Raw genomic sequence first — 19,162 nt, forward strand, 5'->3', positions numbered from 1 at the left:
CCTGTCTGCACTTCAGGACGGATCAGTAAGTATGGATGTTTCTCGTGATTCAAACCCAAACCAGTTGAATAATTAAGGTTAGATACCTTAAAATTTAAAATTCTCAAAGAGGGAGCAATGGATAGCACATCTCTTTAACTGCAACATAAAATTTATACTCTATGACCCTCCAAATCTCAAGTGCCAAAATGATATACTACCAGATAACTGGAGGAAATGTTTAATTAACTTTGCGATACTTAAGGGGTGAAGTCATTCTTTTCATGAGAAGGTAAATCTGAAATTAGACTGCTGTGAATGAGAACTATCCATACTAATATTGCGCTGAAAGTGCAAGAGAAAATTATATTAAAACTTTCCCGGGTTAAAGGTTAGAAAAAGTAACAGGTGCACATGCTGCAAGGGTTAGCTACAGGGATATTTAATGGGCACCTGTAAAACTGTTGCACATCGAGATGCTTCTTTCGGATACGATTTGTTGCAAGCAGTAAACTCTATCATGTAAATTCAATACATGTCACATGGTGAATTCGGTAAATATTGGGAAATATGATAAAAGCCATTGATGTTAGAACAAAGCAGTTTTCAACCGACATTTGAAGAATGGTAGTGCTTAGGTATTGTTCATATCAATTGGTGAGCCGATTTGAGACTAATAAGAAGCTCGGTAATGTAAAGTGAGGAACCCAAGCAATAATACAAAAGAAAAATAATGCAATCTTTACATACTTGTTAGTAGAGAGCTAGGTTTACGTGATGTGCACACAAAAATTTTGTAAGTTTCACAAAAACAACCGAACAAAATGAACTCCAGCACGATTCACTTTGAAATATTGAAAATATCAGGTGCAAATGGAAACAAAATAACTCGCGACGTACGACACGACACTCTGAATTCGCGGCGAACGGAAAACTATTACTGAATAAATCGAATTTAACTCATTACCTCGGACGTGAGCTGTAGCAGAACAAAACGACAACAAAAACTGATCACTAAAAAATAAAAGATGTCAATCAAACAGCGAGTTATTATGCGGTTAGTTGAAAATTCCGCTACCAGGCGTCGCTACCTCCCGTGCATCTCCTTTTCGGGGCTCCGCATAAACCGACGATGCTTGATGCTTTTTCGTTGCCACTCAACAACCTCTTATCATTCTGTTTTTGTTTACACTGATTACATTAACTTGCGATAGTGATAAGTTATCAATTATAAGCTGTCATTCGTAGGATTTTTGAGTCTCCGCGGAATAGTGTAACTGTATCGAAAGAATAAGTGTTTCCTACATACCGTATCCGGTCTGCATCCGTAGTCAAAAGATTGTGCCATAATTTCTGCTGCACTTCATCAATACCCAAGGTGTCGAACCTAAAGTAATTGGATACTTCCTTTTTAACTCCTAGTCAACCTGTCAACCCAACTACAAGGACTTTCTAAGACTGCAACTGCGAATATGTTGGCTTCTAACGAATTGATCAAGAAAAGTATCTTGCTCAGTTCTAAAATGTTTGTTCGTCACGGATCTTTGGTTTTCAATAAGGCGTTTGTCAATGGTAGTTTCATTGATGCAGATTCAAGAAAACAATTCAATGTTGTCAATCCTGCAACAGGAGAGGTTATCACTCCCGTGCCTGACATGGATGTGTCCGATGTTGAGAAGACCATAACTCTTGCCCATGATGCTTTCAAGGAATGGAAAAACACAACAGCCAAGGAACGTGGTATTGTCCTAAGGAAATGGTATAATCTTCTCGTTGAACATCAAGAAGAACTGGCAAGGATCATTACATCAGAGGCAGGTAAGCCATACAAAGAGTCTTTGGGAGAGGTAGCATACGGAAACTCATTCATAGACTGGTTTGCTGAAGAGAGTAGAAGAATTAATGGTGAGGTCATTCCAAGTCCAGTGAAGAGTAAACGTATTGTTCTCATTAAACAGCCAATTGGAGTCGTTGGTCTGATAACACCATGGAACTTTCCGCATGCCATGATTACGCGGAAAGCAGGAGCTGCCCTTGCTGCAGGTTGCACTTGCGTTGTTAAACCTGCAGAAGATACACCGTTAACAGCCCTTGCACTGGCTGCTCTAGCAGACCAAGCAGGTTTGCCCAAAGGAGTTTTAAATGTTATAACCTGTGATCGCAGCAATGCTCCTGCAGTGGGTAAGCTCCTGTGTGAAAGCCCTCTAACTGCCGGTATTTCATTCACTGGGTCGACAGCTGTTGGAAAAATTCTCTACCAACAGTGTGCCTCCGGTGTGAAGAAAGTCGCTTTTGAGCTTGGTGGCAATGCTCCATTTATTGTATTTAATTCAGCGACAATTGAAAAAGCTGTCGAGGGTGCAATTGCTTGCAAATTCAGGAACAGTGGACAGACCTGTGTGAGCGCTAATCGCATATTTGTACAGGACAAAGTGTTTTCTCAATTCGTTGGTGCTCTAAAAGAAGCTATGGATAAATGCCTCAAAATAGGCAAAACTGAGGACTGTAATGTAGGACCGCTCATCAATGAGGCACAGATGAACAAAGTAAGTAGTCTGGTTGATGATGCCGTTTCAAAGGGTGCCAAAGTTTTGCTTGGTGGCAAGAAAGCCCAAAGTCACGGGTCTTTATTTTACGAGCCAACCCTATTGACTGATGTTACTCCGGACATGTTGTGTGCCAAGGAGGAAATCTTTGGGCCAATAGCTGTTTGTTATAAGTTCAAAACTGAAGACGAAGTAATAGCTGCTGCAAATGATGTTCGCGTAGGACTTGCAGGCTATTTCTACTCAAATGATATCGGTCAGATTTGGCGAGTTGCAGAGCAGTTGGAGGTTGGAATGGTTGGTGTAAATGAAGGCATTATTTCTACCGCTGAGGCTGCCTTTGGTGGTGTGAAAGAATCAGGCATTGGGAGAGAAGGATCTCACCATGGAATTGATGAATTCACAGATGTCAAGTATATTTGTTTTGGAAACTTAGACTAAAGGGCAAGTTCTCTATAACTTACGCCTCCTTGCTATGTGCCATTTGAGTCAAAATTGTTATACTTCATTAATTAATCAATCGTGTGTCTACTTTCCATTCCCTTGAGTGTATTGAATTTCTTTATGTAATTTATAATGAAAAAGCCAAAGAGAAGGTGACAGCCTCCTCTTTACCAGTCATCGATCTTTGAAAAATGATCAGCAAGTTTTTTTTAAGGAGGAAAAAAAACAACTATCCTAACGTAAGTATGTATTTAATCTACAATTACCATCCCTGAGTTGAAAGTTTGGTTTGAGAATAATGTAAAAATTTACTTAGATTTGAATATCCAATTTTGAGCAGTCAGCGATCCTCAGTAATGTTTGTTTCAATACTGGATTTTTACTACCTCTGATGAAGTTTTGGTTTTCATATTGATGTGAATACAAATAATTTTAATGCAATAAAACAAATTGAGGTGGTAGGTATTGAAAGCCTCTTTAATTTGAACGCATCGTAGCAGTATCAAGAGTCATTAATCTTCTTTTTTTATTGAAGTCTTAATCCCACCAAACAAATATTTTCATCCTAAAAAATGTAGGAATTTCCTCTTTACGCCTGTGATAGATTTGGTTTGGTTTCATTCTCTTGTTTTTTAAACTGTATCTCCAGACCAGCATGTAGTTAAATGTATAATTTGTATTATGAAGTATTGTTTTTCATCATTGGTTTTGACTTTACGTTTCTTCCTTATCACCACCGATATATCTATTTTTTAGCCAGTAATATACAAGTCATTCGTTTATTTTATTAGTCGGGGTGATCTCACATCATTCTTTGGTCTTTAGAGGTAATTTCATTACCACTATCATATTTTTTGTATATTTATTCTGTAAGTATCCCCCCAATTTTACACATCAAGCTTTTAATAAAAAGTTTTTGTACAGGAGAAGTCACAAGAAAAAAAGCTCTCTAGTGGAAAAACAAATTGTACCTATAGACTTTGAATCATCTCTTTACTTTGCAAAATTTACTGATGCCTCCTCTACACTGAGAATCTTTCTTCCATACTTTAGGTACTTAGGCATTAAGTTGATAATCATTGTCTTCCATTAAATATTATTTTTAAGATAGTACAAAAAACATCCACGATGAAATGAATGGTTGTGACCTTAATAATTTAATACAAAGCAAATAAAAGTTGTTCTGTCTTTTCATCTATCTTTACCTTTTTTTAAACATCCCAGCGAATGCTCCCTTTTCTACCTAGATGAAAAACTCCAACAAGGTTTGAATAATTTGGAGGTCATTTTGACCCCTGTTTTTTCTTTTATTTCTGTTTTTCTGAAAATTTGACCATGAGTCGATAAGGGTGTTGAAAAAATAAAGAGCCAAAAAGTCCAATTCTTTTACAACTGTAACTGCAGTCCACGTTGAAAGTGAATATAAAGTTGCCGTAATCAAGAATTGAAGGCGCATCTTGAGACGGAAAAATATACCTACCTATCAACATTGGGTATCGTGCACAGCAGCTCCCATTTCGGAAACGATAATTAGTTTTTTCCCCCGCACAATTTTATAATGTATAGCAATCGTCTCTTAAATTTCCTTGACAAGATTTCAGAATGTGAAGCTTGAGCCTTAAAGTGTAAGCAACTCCCTGTACCTCTACCGATTCTATTCGAAATCGTGAGATTCTTATTTTATTATCCAATTCATCTTTTTTTTTTGCCCCACTCATAAACCACCGTCAAAATGAGAGTTGCTGAACCAAACGTGGAATACAATAATAAGAAACTTAATAACCGTAATTTAAATAGTTCATGGCTTTATTTGACATCGACAAATAAGAGTATTAATACAAAGACGTAAAAAAAGAAAATTAACAGATGCATAGGGTAAACAATAAAAAAGTAATCGATGAGTACTGTAAGCTGGGGTGCTTTGGAGGACATTTCTTCAGAGTTCTCAGATAAGTCTGTAGTATTTACAATTTAACGGCGCAAGAGGTGTTGGTGCGATGCGTATGGTGTGATGCATGCCTTAAAATGGAAGGAACTTCTGAGACGTTTTGCGAAGCAGACACTTGTAACTTGACGTGACGTCTTGCTTTGTTACGCGTCGTGCGCAGTCCCATTGTCTGATGTTGAAATGAAATAATTCCCAACCTATGATTAACATTTCTGGAAAAATTAAACAGTAGATCCAACAAGATTTTAAATTAGGTAATAGTCCACTTCACAGGAAGCGTTTTAAAATATATGTGCTGTGTCAAGTTGGAAGAGATTGAACAACAGCAATAACTAGGTAGTATTCTTCCCATTGCTCTCAATGCTTTATAAATTCTAAGAAGGGCCTAAACTGCAACCACCTTTTCTCAAATTTTCATGATATGAAGAGCCGTTATTTCACAGAAATCATAATAGACGTACGTGTTTTGTGAGGTTCCTCGGAATTTACTTTTAAGGATTCTGACAAAGTGGGTGTATACTTTCAACAGGTGCATCCTAATGTAATTGTGCGTTAAAGTTGGAACATAACATCCATTGAATATTTAAAAAGATAACTTTAAAATCGTCGCTATTTGTGTTAGCACCTCAATCAATCATGTCAAGGCATGTAAACCAGAAATGGAGAACCGGTTTACACTTATCTTCCACCCGGAAGGCTTCCTCGACCTTCGGCTTTCCTCGTTGGGGTACTATTTTCATGGGCGGAACCAGCCTTTCTTTCAGGGACGCCTTTACCTATCTGTGCTCCCATCTAGGAGGAAGCCACAGTTTCTTTGGTTATAACATTTCGATGGCCAAAGTCTGAAACCACGTATCTCCGTTTGCAACGTTTTAGACTTCCTGTCATACTTAATTTTTTCATTTGAAAACTAATCAACTTATAGTTTGTTGAAAACTTCCTCGACTCTTCTTCTTTATCAGCAGAATATTCGCCAGAAATTTCAAGTCATGCAGTTGATTTGTTCCTCCTCGAAAAAAGTAAAATAGGAGTGGAGATTTTGAAACATCGCAATGGAGATACGAACTTTAGTCATCGATTTTCTTGTGCCAATCATAGGCGTAGCTCGACCAACCTACTGAGGGTAGCACCCCCCCCCCCCACCTTTTTTTAAAAGGAGTGCTTCTGGTCTCCCCAGTACACAAGGAGGTTTCGGAGGGAAGGGCGGTTACTCTCCCGGAAAATTGATCACACGCACGGGATGCATTTTAAAACTACTCTCAAGCAAAATCTAGCCATTTGTAAATTAAAGGTTCATCTCTTCCAGTAATTCTTGAAAAACATCCCACACTTTTTCCGTTTTCCTATCGCATTCCTGCAATGCAGCGAGGGAATGAACCAGGCTATCCTGTGTCATCCAGATTTTCTAGCAAGGGTCAGACGATATTATTTTAAATTCGGGGGCTTACGCCAGGCCCACTTTGCCCCCCATGAGCTACGCCTATGGCTGGTTCCACTCAGTTGGATTACATTTTGCAATTTTTAATTACAATCTCTAGCTCAGTCTAGAAACAACGTATGTACCATTAGTTTCCCCACATGTACTTAAGTGTTTTTAGGGATGAGTCAGAAATTGAACGAATTTCTATCAAACGGAACTATGTGCATTATGACGAGAGCCTTGTTATGCGTGTATTCTTATGTTTCTCAGGGTTCATTTCTTAATGCACTGGAAAAAAAACACATTGGATCTAGAGTCCAGATTCTTAAAAACATGTGTTTGGCGCAATGCGTGAAGTATCCCTACAGTCTTGTAGGCGCTATGCGTTTCACGCTGACCGCTGCTGACCAAGTGACCGCACTGTTTTTGACGCAATGCGTGAAGTATTCATGGAGTCTTGCAGGCGCTAATATGTAATTCATGCTGTTCGGTGCGCCGATAGGGCTTCTCCTTTCCATCTCAAGTTCTCGCCATCATTGCTCTCTGCGCCGTGCCGCTCCAGGCCAAACAGCGTGTTCAAACAGGCCAAATCAGGAACCAAGCCTCTTAATTTGAGCGGATTTCCCTTTGATTTAAGCTTAAATCTGATTGAATCAAGAGCATTTTTTCTTGTCAATGTTTTCAAGAGTCTGGACTCTAGATCCAATGTGTTTTTTTTTCCAGTGTGCATATAGTTCCGTTTGGCAGAAATACGCCAAATTTTAGTTGCCAAATGCAGAATGAAGTGGAGTTATTCCGCGGTGGCGAGTGGCTTACTGCCGGCCGATGGTATGATAGGATGGTCGGCGGAGGCTCCCGTTAATGTTGAGCGGGGGGAGGTTGGGGTTTTCGATCCTGGTCGGGGAGGAGACCCGGGGTCGGACTTTGGAGATGTAGTCCTCGGCCTCGATGAAGCCGCAGTTCTCGAAGCTCTTGGTGGCCGGCTTCAAAATCGGGAACGGGAGGGGCTCCGTCACGTGCTTCATGGTCCCGTGGGGCCCCAGCGTGGCCCAGAAGGCCCGCCCGTGCATCGAGGCCGGGTACAGCACCGCCTCGCAGTTTCCGCCCTCGTTCAGGCTGCTCAGCGAGGGGATCTTCAGCGTCTTCAGTCTGCAAGATGATAAAAAGTGAAGTAATAAAGAGATAATAAATCGACGGTGTAAGTCGGCAATCACATAACTCGGTTTGCGTCGTCGCAGACTTCCTGTCATACGTTATTTTTTAAACGGAAAACTACTCAGCGGAAATTCTTTAAAACTTCCGTGATTTGTCTTCACTGTGCGAAAAAAATTCTGCATAAACTTCAATGAATGATGTCCATTTGTTCTCTTTTTAAAATAATAATATAGAGGCGGAGATTTTCAGACGCCGCAAACGAGTTATGTGTTTGCTGACTTACACCGCCGAAATGTATTGCTCTTGTTGAAAGTCTGGAAAATGGCCAGTCGCGCTCTCGGGAGAATATTTTAGCGCTCGTGTCTGTGGGTTCATTATTGAAATTGATAGACAAAGCCATGCACAAAGGAAAAATGGCGCGATCCTATTGGTGAGAGCGGGTGGCTGCAATAGATATAGGAGGTGAATACCTATTTCAACCAATAGGATCTCTCTATTTTCCCCTTCTCCTCTTTGTCTGTAGCTTTGTCTATCATTTTCAATTGACAGCCTGCTGAAGAGGTATATCAAATGGCAGAATCGAAATTAAGGAAAATTCCATTTTGAACAAGAGGAACTCCTGTTGAATATGCCTCAAAAGGAACTTCCCGCTAAAACGATGGGAAATCCCCTTTTTTCAAACAGTATACCCATTATTTCAAAGAGACGTGGCCTCAGAGGCCGAATAGTTGTATCAATTAAAAACCCTATCAACAGAGTAGCAGTGTGAATTAATAAGTAAATTCGATTGATCGAGATAATTTGATGGTGAGTGACGACGCATCAAAAACGCCTTCATGGTGAAAAGATACTTCCTAGCATGGCCCCGGAGGCCGAATAGTTGTATCATTTAAAAACCGAATCAGCAGTGTAGCAGCACGTCAATTGGTGAGATGTGCGATTGCTTAAAAATATTATTCGATGAAGATTGACGACGCATAAGAAACGCCTTCATCGAGAGAAGATACTTCCTAGCGTGACCTCAGTGGCCGAATAGTTGCATCGATTAAAACCCCAAGAAAATTGGAAAAGATTCTGTCAGAAAATCAGTTCTTGCGAAGAAGCTGATTGGTTTTTTATAGCATCAGACATAAATAATGAGGATAAAATTTCAACTTACTGACGACATCTTATGAGGAACATTGTTAGCAGAATGCTTAGCACCAAAACTATAACTAGCGAGGATCCAAGTATGATCAACCAGGTTTCATCCAGTTGTGTCTCTGTAAAAATTCACAGTTAATCAGATTATTTGTAATGTATTGCGCTTCTTTTTATTTATAGATATAGTAAGAAAACATTTGATCCAATTTTTGATCAGAGATCTGAATTTTACGGATGAAAAATTAAGCTCTCGTAGTTTTGATATTTTCTGCAAATGAGTATTATGCAGAGACAGATAATTTGCATGGTCTGCGTGGTTTTCTGAAAAATCAGGGCCGAAAGAGACTCAGGGTCGTATTTATTTTTGTTCCCTAAGCGCAGCATCTCCGCTTAGAGAGACCTTTATGATCCAAATTGATCCAATGGTAGATCAATTTTCGATTGATCGACTATTCACAAAAAGATCCTTGATACAATACATTGATTCTATACTAAAATAACAATACTGCCCCTATACTTAGAAATAGTATTTTATGATTCATTGATAGATTAATATTTTGTACATGCATTTCTTATAAATTGATCCTCGATGTATCCACTTTCGATACATTGATTATCGACGAATCGATTATCGATGCACAGGTTGCGATACCGGTTCCTGAACGATCAAAGAGCATGTTCCTCCCTTGACCTACCCGAAGTTTTCAAAGTCATGTGACTGTCAAACGTCAAACGGTAGCGCAGCGTTTTTTATTTCGCCTATATGCAGAAACAATTAATGTCTGAAAATTCGTTCTGAGGCTGTATAAAAGTATTCATGCTGAGGAAACCAAATTAATCAGTTTTCTTTATTGTTATTTATTTCTTCGAAATCGACGAGTACAATATTTACTTAAAGCACTCGTCTAATTCTTTAAATTAAAGTTTGAATATTACCTTGATGCGGTAACTCGACATATTCAACGCTGTGTCCGGTGGACCAATCGCAGGAAAAAGGGGAGCAACCGGGAGATAAGGTGAAGTTGCTCTGAAAAAAGGAGGGCATGGGTGGGGGTGGGATTTCGAGGATAGAGTCCGGTGGGGGGTCCCATGAGTCGGAACAACCGGAATCCAAAACGCACGCCAACATGTCAACGCCGCTCCCCATGTCACCTGAAAATTTCAAATCCTGATTGGAACGGGGTTGCTTCTATCAATGAAAAAGATAGTCACTATATGCTGCCGTGCTAAGGAAAAACGCCATATGAACCTTCGTGCGTTGCCAAATTTCCTTTCATAAAACACGACTTTCCTGGTGAACTTGTTGAATATCCCTCCCAATTTTTCTGATAATTTTTCTTGCAATTTCACCCAAAGTTCCTAAAATTTTTAGGGAAAAATATTCATAACTCTCCTCAAAAATAAACATTTTATCGATGAAAATTTGACAACTCTTGAATGTCCATAGGGCGTTTTTCCTTAGCACGGCCGCATGGACAAGGGACGTAAATGCTGTGCTATCGTACTGTGCGTGACTTAATTTTTCCTCTTTATTTTTCAAATAATTTTGTGAAAAGGAATAGAAAAATGCGATTTTATTTACAATGTTGTGTGTCTGTTGACCTCTTTATTCAATGCGCCTTTTGAGTAACTCAAATGTAGGCTTTTTAGTATCTTAGGGAGATTTTTCACGATTCACTTTTCACTAAGTACTTTCAGCTGAATGAATTTTTTTACAATTTTATTGAACCACATCCAAAATTGAAACCATAGATGACGTCCTCTAAATGCCTCAATGCAGGAATAACTGCAGAAGATGAAACATTTTAAAACAAACTTGGCAATCGTTTTAAAGTCATTCCGTTTAAATTATAAAATACTCAAAAGTAAGGAAGGGCTTCGTTTAATGATCCTCACATCATAGTCAAATCTATGAAAACATATCAGTGAACACATCTACGAACTCTGGTTGGAGCACTTCCAAATTACACAACATATCAGTAATGTAGACAGAATGAGGACTCTTGCTGTTATAACCTTAGTAATAATGACTACTATGGTTATAACAGCAGCTATGATTTAGCAGCCTAGCTGCAAGTTAAACCATAGCAAGAACCAGGCCATACAGGCAGTATAATTCACCTCAAGGCAGGAATCACGTCAAAAACCAGCGAATAGTTACAAGCACATATCAGACTGATGTTACATTTCAGGAGAAATTACTGACTTGGGTTGGACTCAAAAGTAAAGACCAGTGAAGATCTCGGCAGGTGTACTATCCGCCACAAAACAAGGACAACAATAAAAGTTCGTCGACCATGGGTACACGGACCTTGTTGCGCCGCGTCCCAGATCAAAAAGTAAAAACAGTAAAAGTCAAACGGAAAATCCGGCTCACCTCAAAAACAAGCGTGGAGATCACTGGACCATGGGTGCACGAGGTACCAGTATCCGGCGGATCAAGTGATTTCGAGCCAAACTTGAACAGGAACGGCAAAGTTTGCGGGATATTTGTAAATAAACGGAGGAGGAATTACATGGTTATGTGGGCGCGGGAGCTTTCGGAGCAAGCGTGGAGATATCGATCGACCCGGTCGAAGCTACCGTCTCCACGACAGGGATGCGTACGGCGCCCCGCGTGCCGCCAAAACCGCCGCGCCGGCGTGAGTTTCCGCGCCACCCGCCACCACCCACCTCGCCGAGGAGTTTCCCTCGAAAGTGTCGGGACAACCGCGAAACACTCTGTGATTGGCTGTGTGAATTTCCACACACGCGCGTGGTCTATCTTTCCCATACGAAGCGGGTCGTTAGCCAATCGGAGGATTCGATTTTTCGATTCGAAGCGTTGTATATTTGAATTTCGCGCTTCGTCTTGGAGGAAGAGGAGTTTCCCTCAAAAGTGTTGGGACAACCGCGAAACACTCTGTGATTGGCCGTGGGAAAATCCACACACTCGCGTGGTATCTATCTTTCCCATACGAAGCGGATCGTTAGCCAATCGGAGAATTCGAATTTTCGATTCGAAGCGTTGTATATTTGAATTTCGCGCCTCGTCTTGAAGTTCGAAGCTCCCGCTGCATATCGACGATGAACGTAGTGCGTAGGTCAACACCACCATGCTAAGGAAGAACGCCGTATGAACATTCGAGAGTTGCCAAATTTCCCCGGATAAAACACATGTTTTTTTAGGAAAGTTAAGCATATTTTTGCAGAAAGCGTACCTGGACGCCCTGTCAAATCGTGGATTGGGGGAATAAGGCAGGAAATGAGGAGATGCGATCTGCCGGAGGAGTTCTGGCAGGATCGCTATCAGTGGCGGTTGGGTGTCGCAGAGCGCACAGAAGCGCTATAAGAGCGACTTGTTAGCTACTTAGTAAGCATATTTTTCCTAAAAATTTTCAGATGATTTAGACGAAATTGCGTACAATATTTCGTGAAAAATTAGAAGGAAAATATTAGCAACTTTCCCAGTAAATTCGTATTTAATCGAAGCAAATTTGGCAACGCCTGAAGGTCCATACGGCGTTTTTCCTCAGCACGGCAGAACAGTTGAACGTTAGAATCTCGAGAGTAAAAGCCTCCAATATCGCCGAGATGCTTTTGGAGGGTCTCTTCTTGTCGTTGGGCTCACAGCCATTCCAATATTTGGAGTTCTTAGAATATAATGAAATCGTAGACGTTATCCGCACATATTTTAAAATGACATAAAAATCAAAGAGGTATGAGAAGCAACCGCATTATTCGGAGGGTACGGATTCGATCGAAAAATGAAAGTACATTATTTACGAATTCACGCTGCTTCACTACTGTTGGGTATGGGTTTTTGATTGATGCAACTATTCGGCCTCTGAGGTCATGCTAGGAAGTATCTTTTTTCAATGAAGGCGTTTCTCACGCGTCGTCACTCTTCATCAATTAATATCTCAAACAATCTCACTCACTCACGCGTTTTCAATGTAGATTCTGTTTTTAATTGATGCAACTATTCGGCCTCTGAGGCCACGCTAGGAAGTATCTTTTCTCAATGAAGGCGTTTCTTACGCGTCGTCACTCTTCATCAATTAATATCTCAAACAATCTCACCCACTCACGCGTTTTCAATGTAGATTCAGTTTTTAATTGATGCAACTATTCGGCCTCTAAGGCCACGCTAGGAAGTATCTTTTCACAATGAAGGCGTTTCTAATGCGTCGTCACTTTTCATCCAATAGGTCTTACCTACTGTTTCAGTTGTAGTTGCAATACACTTTGTGTGTGTTACTTTTGGGACGACAATTATTTTAGTTCCAGTGACTAAGTCGACCCGCCGGTAATCTCTGCCACTGGAGCCGACATATATGTTATACCACAACAGTAACATTGTTTGTAACAACTACTAGAGTAGTAAGTAGATCTGGAATCCACGTTGCAAAGGCAACGATTCTAATTGAAACGATTATTTTCCAAATCACATAAGCGCCAAAATTGTGAATGCGAGAAAAACAAGAAAACCCGTTTTACTCGCCTCGTTGACAATCTTCGAATTTCAAAAAACTTAATGTTCTTTTAGAGGGCTATTTTGAAATCAAACATGATTGATTATACCGGAGAAAACAAAGAAAAAACTACCCCTCTACCACCAAAATAGAGATTGGTGCTTACGTGATTTGGAGAATAATCGGTTCAATTGCAACATAGCATCAATGATTGTACTTTCTACCATTAGCCATGATTTTTAGCATTTTATAACCTTTTACAATTCCATTAATCATTTTTGGGCTTCCCGGCCTAAACCCGATTTTCCGCTGGAAATAATACCGGGCAGTGGACATGAGGAACGGGCAAGGTATTCTCTACACGCTTATCCCGATTGTTCCATTGTATGCTCGATCCAAGGAGAAAACGGTGGAATCGCTCGAAAGCATGAATGGACCTCAAATCTCCCCGCCACCCCCTCCCCTCTAAGCCCCGCAGAATACATTGACCGTCGTATCAACGGGGAGATCCCGGCTAGATTACTTTCATCGGATTTCTTACCTGACATGCCAGACAGTTGGATGCCTCCGCAAGGTGTAAAGGTGGCGGAAGGGATGAAGGAGTGAAGGGAGGGGAAAGTCCGCAGGACATAGGCGATCCGGTGAAATACTGTCGGCGGCCTCTCACAAGGGAAGTTTTTGGAACGCAGCGCATTCCAGCCTAATCCTCGGGGTGGATTGAGGATTGAGGGAACCAATAGGAGCGTTGGCAATTGCAGGTTTTTATTCGCTTCCGCTGAGAAAGGTGACGGATGTTACCGGTTAAGTTTGGATTTTGTGGATACACAAATCCATACCTCAATGATTATTGAACGCACGAGAAAATAATTAAAAGACCACACAAGGAAACGCAGTTAAAATCAAAGTAGAAAAAAAAAACTGTCCCACATTCTAATGTGAGCAAAAGGGTCAAGTTTAAAATAACTATTTAAAATTCCTGTGATTCCGCGGTGCAATTTTCTACAAATCATTTTCCCGATGATGTAGGTACGGCTCTCTGAATAATAGTTGTGGACAAACCATTCAACCTTTGGCTGAGCGACGTAATGGGATAAATTTGCCTTTTGATTTATATTAATCTTAAACACGTTTCTATGTTCAGCAACGTGCCCAGGTGCGATGAACTAATTCCTAAGATTTCGTTTATATCCCAGAAAATTCCTTACCTCAATATATTCTTACAGCGTACGTGCAAGAATACTTTGCTGTAAAGTCTTAAAACTTCTTAGAAGATGCTCGATGTATTTATAATGATTACGACTGAGGAGGGTATATCGTATGGTCGAACCTACAAAAACCGTGAGTGAGTTCGATTACTATTGAACCGATAGTTTTGACACATGGACCACGCAATGAATTTATAAAAGGAAGAAAATCAAAATAGACATTTGAAAGGCATGAGGTGAACAAATTTTTAAACATGTTAGGCATGACATGTACAGATGTACTTGATTTCTTCTTCATTTTAAGAAAATAGAAGAAGAAAATTGTAGTTTCTTGGACAACTTAATCGACATCACGACGCAACGGGTACATGTCAGTTTGAGAAGGCTTGGACATTCTGCTTCTCCTTCACTTTACAGGGTAGGCAAAACAGTTTTGTGACAGATGGAATGTGGTATTCATTCATTACCACTTCGACTCGTCATCTTCAACTGAACAACGGTCTCCAACCAACCTTCAACTGCTTGTTAGTATGTTAGTGGACGCTGATTTTCCTTCATTTAAGAGAGTAGGCAAAAGAAGTTCCTACGAGCTAAAATAGTTGTATCCATATCCTATCTCTCGACAAACGTCTAACATAACGTTCATTAGCGTCACGTCTGCAAGGGGACCTTACTCAAGCGTAACGTAACTACCGAGCTATCATGCAACCCTTCTTTTTTTGCAGAAACTTCAAACAGAAACACCACTTGACTATACTCCTGGCCGATAGTTTGTTGCCACCAACGCGAGGTTCCTTTTCAGTTTTCCCCTTGACGTTCACGATTCCTGAAATGTGGCTCATTTTTCGCAAAATACTTATCGAAGCATCTGGTGTATCAATAAGGTAAGGATCTATGATTTTAATTCGAAATAAGGTTCTTGAACTGCCTTTAGTCATGAAATTCACACAAATTTTGCAATGATATTGCGGAGCTATAAATTGAGTTTTTTGTAAAAAGCGAGGGGCAGGTATGTGAAAGCAATAGGTTCGCAAAAATTAACATTATTACAGACAAAACAGCAGTAGATCTAGCTGGACCACCTGATTCCGCATGATATGTGTACGTACTGCTATCATGGGGGAAATGGTACCCTCTTATTCTATCAATTCCTGAAAAGTTCGCTGTCTGTTCAAAAACATCTCTGAACTATTTTTGCTCGGGCGCTCCAGGGGTGCAGAAAGTGCCATGCGGCCGAACGTTTCACACAACCTGTGATTTTTCCTCAATCTTTTTTGAATAATGTCCTCTTTTTCCGAAATTTTTTGAAGTGATAACTTTTTTTGCCCTTCATTTTAAATATTTTCTCACGTATTTCCATTTTCTCAAAAGTGTACAAATGTTCAAATCGTCTCCCCTAATGTCGGAAAGATCAGTAAATCGTTGTAATTCTTTCCCATTTTTTTTTCACTGTCATTTTTTTCAACGGAAATTTCCTCCTTTTTCCAAAATTTTCTTCACTGATTTCCCAATCCGCGGATCGCATGATCCGACAGATTTTGCTCTTCTAGGTTCATTTTTCAAAACATAATTTCCGCACGGACAGCTCTCCTCAGACCGGAGTTTGGCCGCGGCGTTTGGCGTGACCGTCGACTGTGCGGAGGGGTCCTCCGCGTGTGGCGTGAGGCTGGTCGCGAACCGGCCTGCGCTCCACATCCTCCGCGACCATTCCTCAGTCTTTCCGCTCACTTCGCGCAGAGCGCCAGCCAGCTTGGCACCTACCTGTCGGCGTCATAATCACGTGGAAGTCCCCAAGAACTCGCGTGTCTTCGCAATATTCCCTCCGAGTTTAAGCAATTATTTCAACGCTAAATTAAAACTTGATTCCGGTGGATTTTTTAGTGTTTGTGTTTCTATAACTTTTACCGGTAACCTTAAAATCATCGTGTTGCTTTCCCGAAAGCTCATAGTGGTTCATTCATAGAAAACACAACGAAAATCGATGTTCGAATGAAAATTTGATCGCTGCTCGAGTAATTTGTACCTGCTTAATCCAATAAACGAATCCTTCTGTGAAACTCATTCATGAGAAAAGACTCTCTTTGTTCAAGTAAATTATTTGCTGTGCAGAAAGCTTTAAACTGCTGAAATTTAACGCGGCTATTTTCTTATTCAAGTTTTGAAAGTTTGAAGTAACAGTGTTAGCTCGTCAAATTGCCTCTCTCATGCTACGACGTTGATATACTATCTTTCCTGAGCAAGTAAAGCTGTAAAAAGTTTTAAGTGATCGCGTCAAGATTTAATTCAGTTTGATTTAATTTAATCCTCAAGAATACTTTTGTGCTTTTCCATCCACTCTCGTCAAGTAACAAAGAAAAAGGTATGTAAATTTTTATATCAAACAAACACTGGAAAAAATTCATTTAAGGTTGCAGTATCCAAAGAGGATAAAAAACATATTTTTTTAAATTGTATAAATTATGAACCAAGATATGAATCCTCCAATATTTAATTCATACAAGTAATTTTAAACGAGCATTATACAGTGCCACAAGGTATCTTTCAAGTTGAAAATTTCAAGAACGGTTTCCACGAACATTTCGCTAACGGCAATCTTTTTTTGCCTTAGCTTTGAACTTCAAATGATGGTTTTTTTTACTTCCGTCCGTCACAACTTTAAGGGGAATGATAATAATGCTCCGTACTTAAAAAAACTTTTGTTAACAACAAAATTTTCGAAAATACCCGAACAGAAAACTTTTAGGTAACTTAAACTGAGAGCCGCAGATAGTGCCGATTTTCTAACTTTTTGGGATGGAATGAAGGATTCGTCCCAAGTTTTATATGTGAGATCTGAAATTTGCAAGTTTTGTCTGCGGCACAAATGGGCGGTCCACTTTGGACATAGCTTTAAGCTCATCACCACAAGACCTCAAAATTTAGACATCAAGTATCACTGCTCACTCTGGCTTTGGGACGCATGCTGAGAGCGCGGAGTCAGTGCAGCTTCGAAATAATCTCCTTCAAACGGAAAGGTAGGCCACCGTGCACTACCTTCACGCACGAATAGTTGTATCTTAACGTTCAGTCAGCTTTTCGCTGCTGTATCTGAAGTTAGGACCCCTGTGGACATCCGCGACTCAACGCGATCGCTCTCGCAAACGATAAAAGAGGTTGAAACTAGATTTACAGTTGTATCCAGAAGTTAACCTTTTCAAACACTTCACATTATTTAAATGTAAAATCATATCACTCGGGCCAATACCATATCGAGCTACGCTTCAAAGTTTTCCACGCTTTGTTTTCCCCGATTTTTCTCAGAAAGTTATTCCACTCGAGATATTTTGTAGAGCTTCTATAGAGCCAGGGTCCCCAAACTTTCGACTTTCTGATACCACTTGGAAAAAAATCATTACCTCAGAAGAAGGCAACGTCTATAACAAAACTTGTTTCCTTTTTGACCCCGTCCACTTATTTCATTTGATTAGAGCCGTATGACGGAGGGGGCAAGAAAATGGAGTTGAAAATTCCCTTGAGCCTCATGAACTTATTTAAACTCCCAGTTTTGTCACTTATCCACGACATCTAACATTTCGACGGTGAAACTACCAAACCACTTATCTCAGTTTGCAACGTTACTGACTTCCCGTCATATTTTATTCTTTAAATGGAAAACCACTCAACGTTACCTTGAAACTTTCCGTAATCCTAATCCGTAAATAACTCAACCTGAAGAATATTCTGTGAATATTTCATCATGTCATGTTGAGTAGTTCTCCTTTAAAATAACGAAATAGGAGTAGAGATTTGGAATCATCCTAAATTTAGATACGTGGTTTTGGAATTTCACCGTCGATTTGTTACGATAGCCAAGCTATGGAATGAGGTAATCAAAGGGAAAGGCCCTAAGTTTCCCACCGTAAATAGTCGTTCCATTGGATCAATCTGGCAGCGAGTCCCACACCTTGCAGGGCATCCCACGATTATCTCTCCCACACTTCCGTAAGCACGCATCACGTTACGCCGCCCGGTAGATCATTATTTTATCGTGGAACTAGTCAGTGTCGAAGATTCCTCATTCAATGGACCACTAGACAAGCTAAGAATCGAGCTCGCGCAAGAACGAGGGATTTGCGATTTTACCACCCGCCTCTTCGTAAAATTTTTCAAGAAATACAATCGGAGCACCCAATTTCCTGAAATCAACTTCCAAGCTTAGTTAAAACTTCCAATCGATCTAATTATCTGTGCAATATTAGGAGGTTGATGGCCAAAGCGCGAGATCATGCATCTCCGTCTATGACGTTGCAGACTCCCTGTCATACTTCATTTTTCATTGTAAAACGTGTCGAAGTAGTTCCTTGCAAAATTCTTTGCTTTTCTGTTTCTGTACCGTGAAAATTATATATCAATTTTAAGCTTCAACGTTGGCTTGTTTCTTTTCAAAAAACAATTCAAGTAGGAGCGGAATTTTTTAAACACGGCAATGGAGATAGGTTGTTCCATACTCAAGTTTTCGACGCAATTATGAATGATACCAGTCCAGCAGAAATATTTATTAGAATTTTCTACGGATATTATAGAATGGGTGTGAAAAATTCACAGAAAATTAAAAATAATTTTTTGCCAATTTTCTTTCGATGGAAAAAAAGGAAGTAAATGACTGCGGTTTACGGCGTTTCAGTAGATCTGTATTTTTCGACTCGACTGTCCTTCGATAGCGGTTCGATATCGTTTAGTTCAAAACATAATCATTTTAGGATTTGAGTAGGAGGCTAAAAATGAGAAAATGACCAACAATTTCACTTTTCATTACCATTACTCATGAGAATCAAAAACCTATCGCGAGAAATCCGTTCCCTCAGATTACTCAATCGACTTTTGAGGCT

At 40.0% G+C, this 19,162-nt stretch overlaps 4 protein-coding genes across 6 annotated transcripts in view; 2 read left to right on the forward strand and 2 right to left on the reverse strand.

The window, feature by feature from the left end:
* smash (smallish) overlaps positions 1-1,012 on the reverse strand; it is a 146,941-nt gene extending 145,929 nt beyond the window's left edge. The window contains exon 1 of one of the 2 annotated variants that reach the window (XM_072299529.1): positions 730-1,012. The gene's annotated coding sequence lies outside the window, so the exon portion shown is untranslated. The remainder of the gene's footprint in view (positions 1-729) is intronic. The other variant, XM_019054253.2, reaches the window with a different exon arrangement.
* Positions 1,013-1,144: 132 nt separating this feature from the next.
* Positions 1,145-4,163, forward strand: Ssadh (succinic semialdehyde dehydrogenase). Its single transcript, XM_019054375.2, has one exon. The coding sequence runs from the start codon at positions 1,452-1,454 to the stop codon at positions 2,964-2,966; it is 1,515 nt and encodes a 504-aa protein (XP_018909920.1). The 5' UTR covers positions 1,145-1,451; the 3' UTR covers positions 2,967-4,163.
* A 594-nt stretch (positions 4,164-4,757) lies between these two features.
* LOC109039051 (uncharacterized) lies at positions 4,758-11,237 on the reverse strand. The gene is made up of 4 exons (XM_019054382.2): positions 11,013-11,237; positions 9,572-9,787; positions 8,652-8,754; positions 4,758-7,486 (listed from the first exon to the last, which is right to left on the reverse strand). The coding sequence occupies exons 2-4, from the start codon at positions 9,780-9,782 to the stop codon at positions 7,150-7,152; spliced, it is 651 nt and encodes a 216-aa protein (XP_018909927.1). The 5' UTR covers positions 9,783-9,787; positions 11,013-11,237; the 3' UTR covers positions 4,758-7,149.
* A 4,752-nt stretch (positions 11,238-15,989) lies between these two features.
* The window catches only part of Sulf1 (Extracellular sulfatase Sulf1), a 96,158-nt gene continuing 92,985 nt past the window's right edge, over positions 15,990-19,162 (forward strand). For both annotated transcript variants that reach the window (XM_019054362.2, XM_072299531.1), the window contains exon 1: positions 15,990-16,653. The gene's annotated coding sequence lies outside the window, so the exon portion shown is untranslated. The remainder of the gene's footprint in view (positions 16,654-19,162) is intronic.

Source organism: Bemisia tabaci, chromosome 4 (genome assembly GCF_918797505.1).
Source record: "Bemisia tabaci chromosome 4, PGI_BMITA_v3".
Lineage (NCBI taxonomy): Eukaryota > Metazoa > Arthropoda > Insecta > Hemiptera > Aleyrodidae > Bemisia > Bemisia tabaci.

Bases quoted from the DNA above. Each gene is read 5' to 3' on its own strand.
- Ssadh (XM_019054375.2), top strand. From the start codon at position 1,452: ATGTTGGCTTCTAACGAATTGATCAAGAAAAGTATCTTGCTCAGTTCT.
- LOC109039051 (XM_019054382.2), bottom strand. From the start codon at position 9,782: ATGGGGAGCGGCGTTGACATGTTGGCGTGCGTTTTGGATTCCGGTTGT. The intron at 8,755-9,571 runs GTAATATTCAAA...GAATTTTTACAG, and splicing joins TGTCGAGTTACCGCATCAAG to AGACACAACTGGATGAAACC. The intron at 7,487-8,651 runs GTAAGTTGAAAT...ATCATCTTGCAG, and splicing joins TTCCTCATAAGATGTCGTCA to ACTGAAGACGCTGAAGATCC.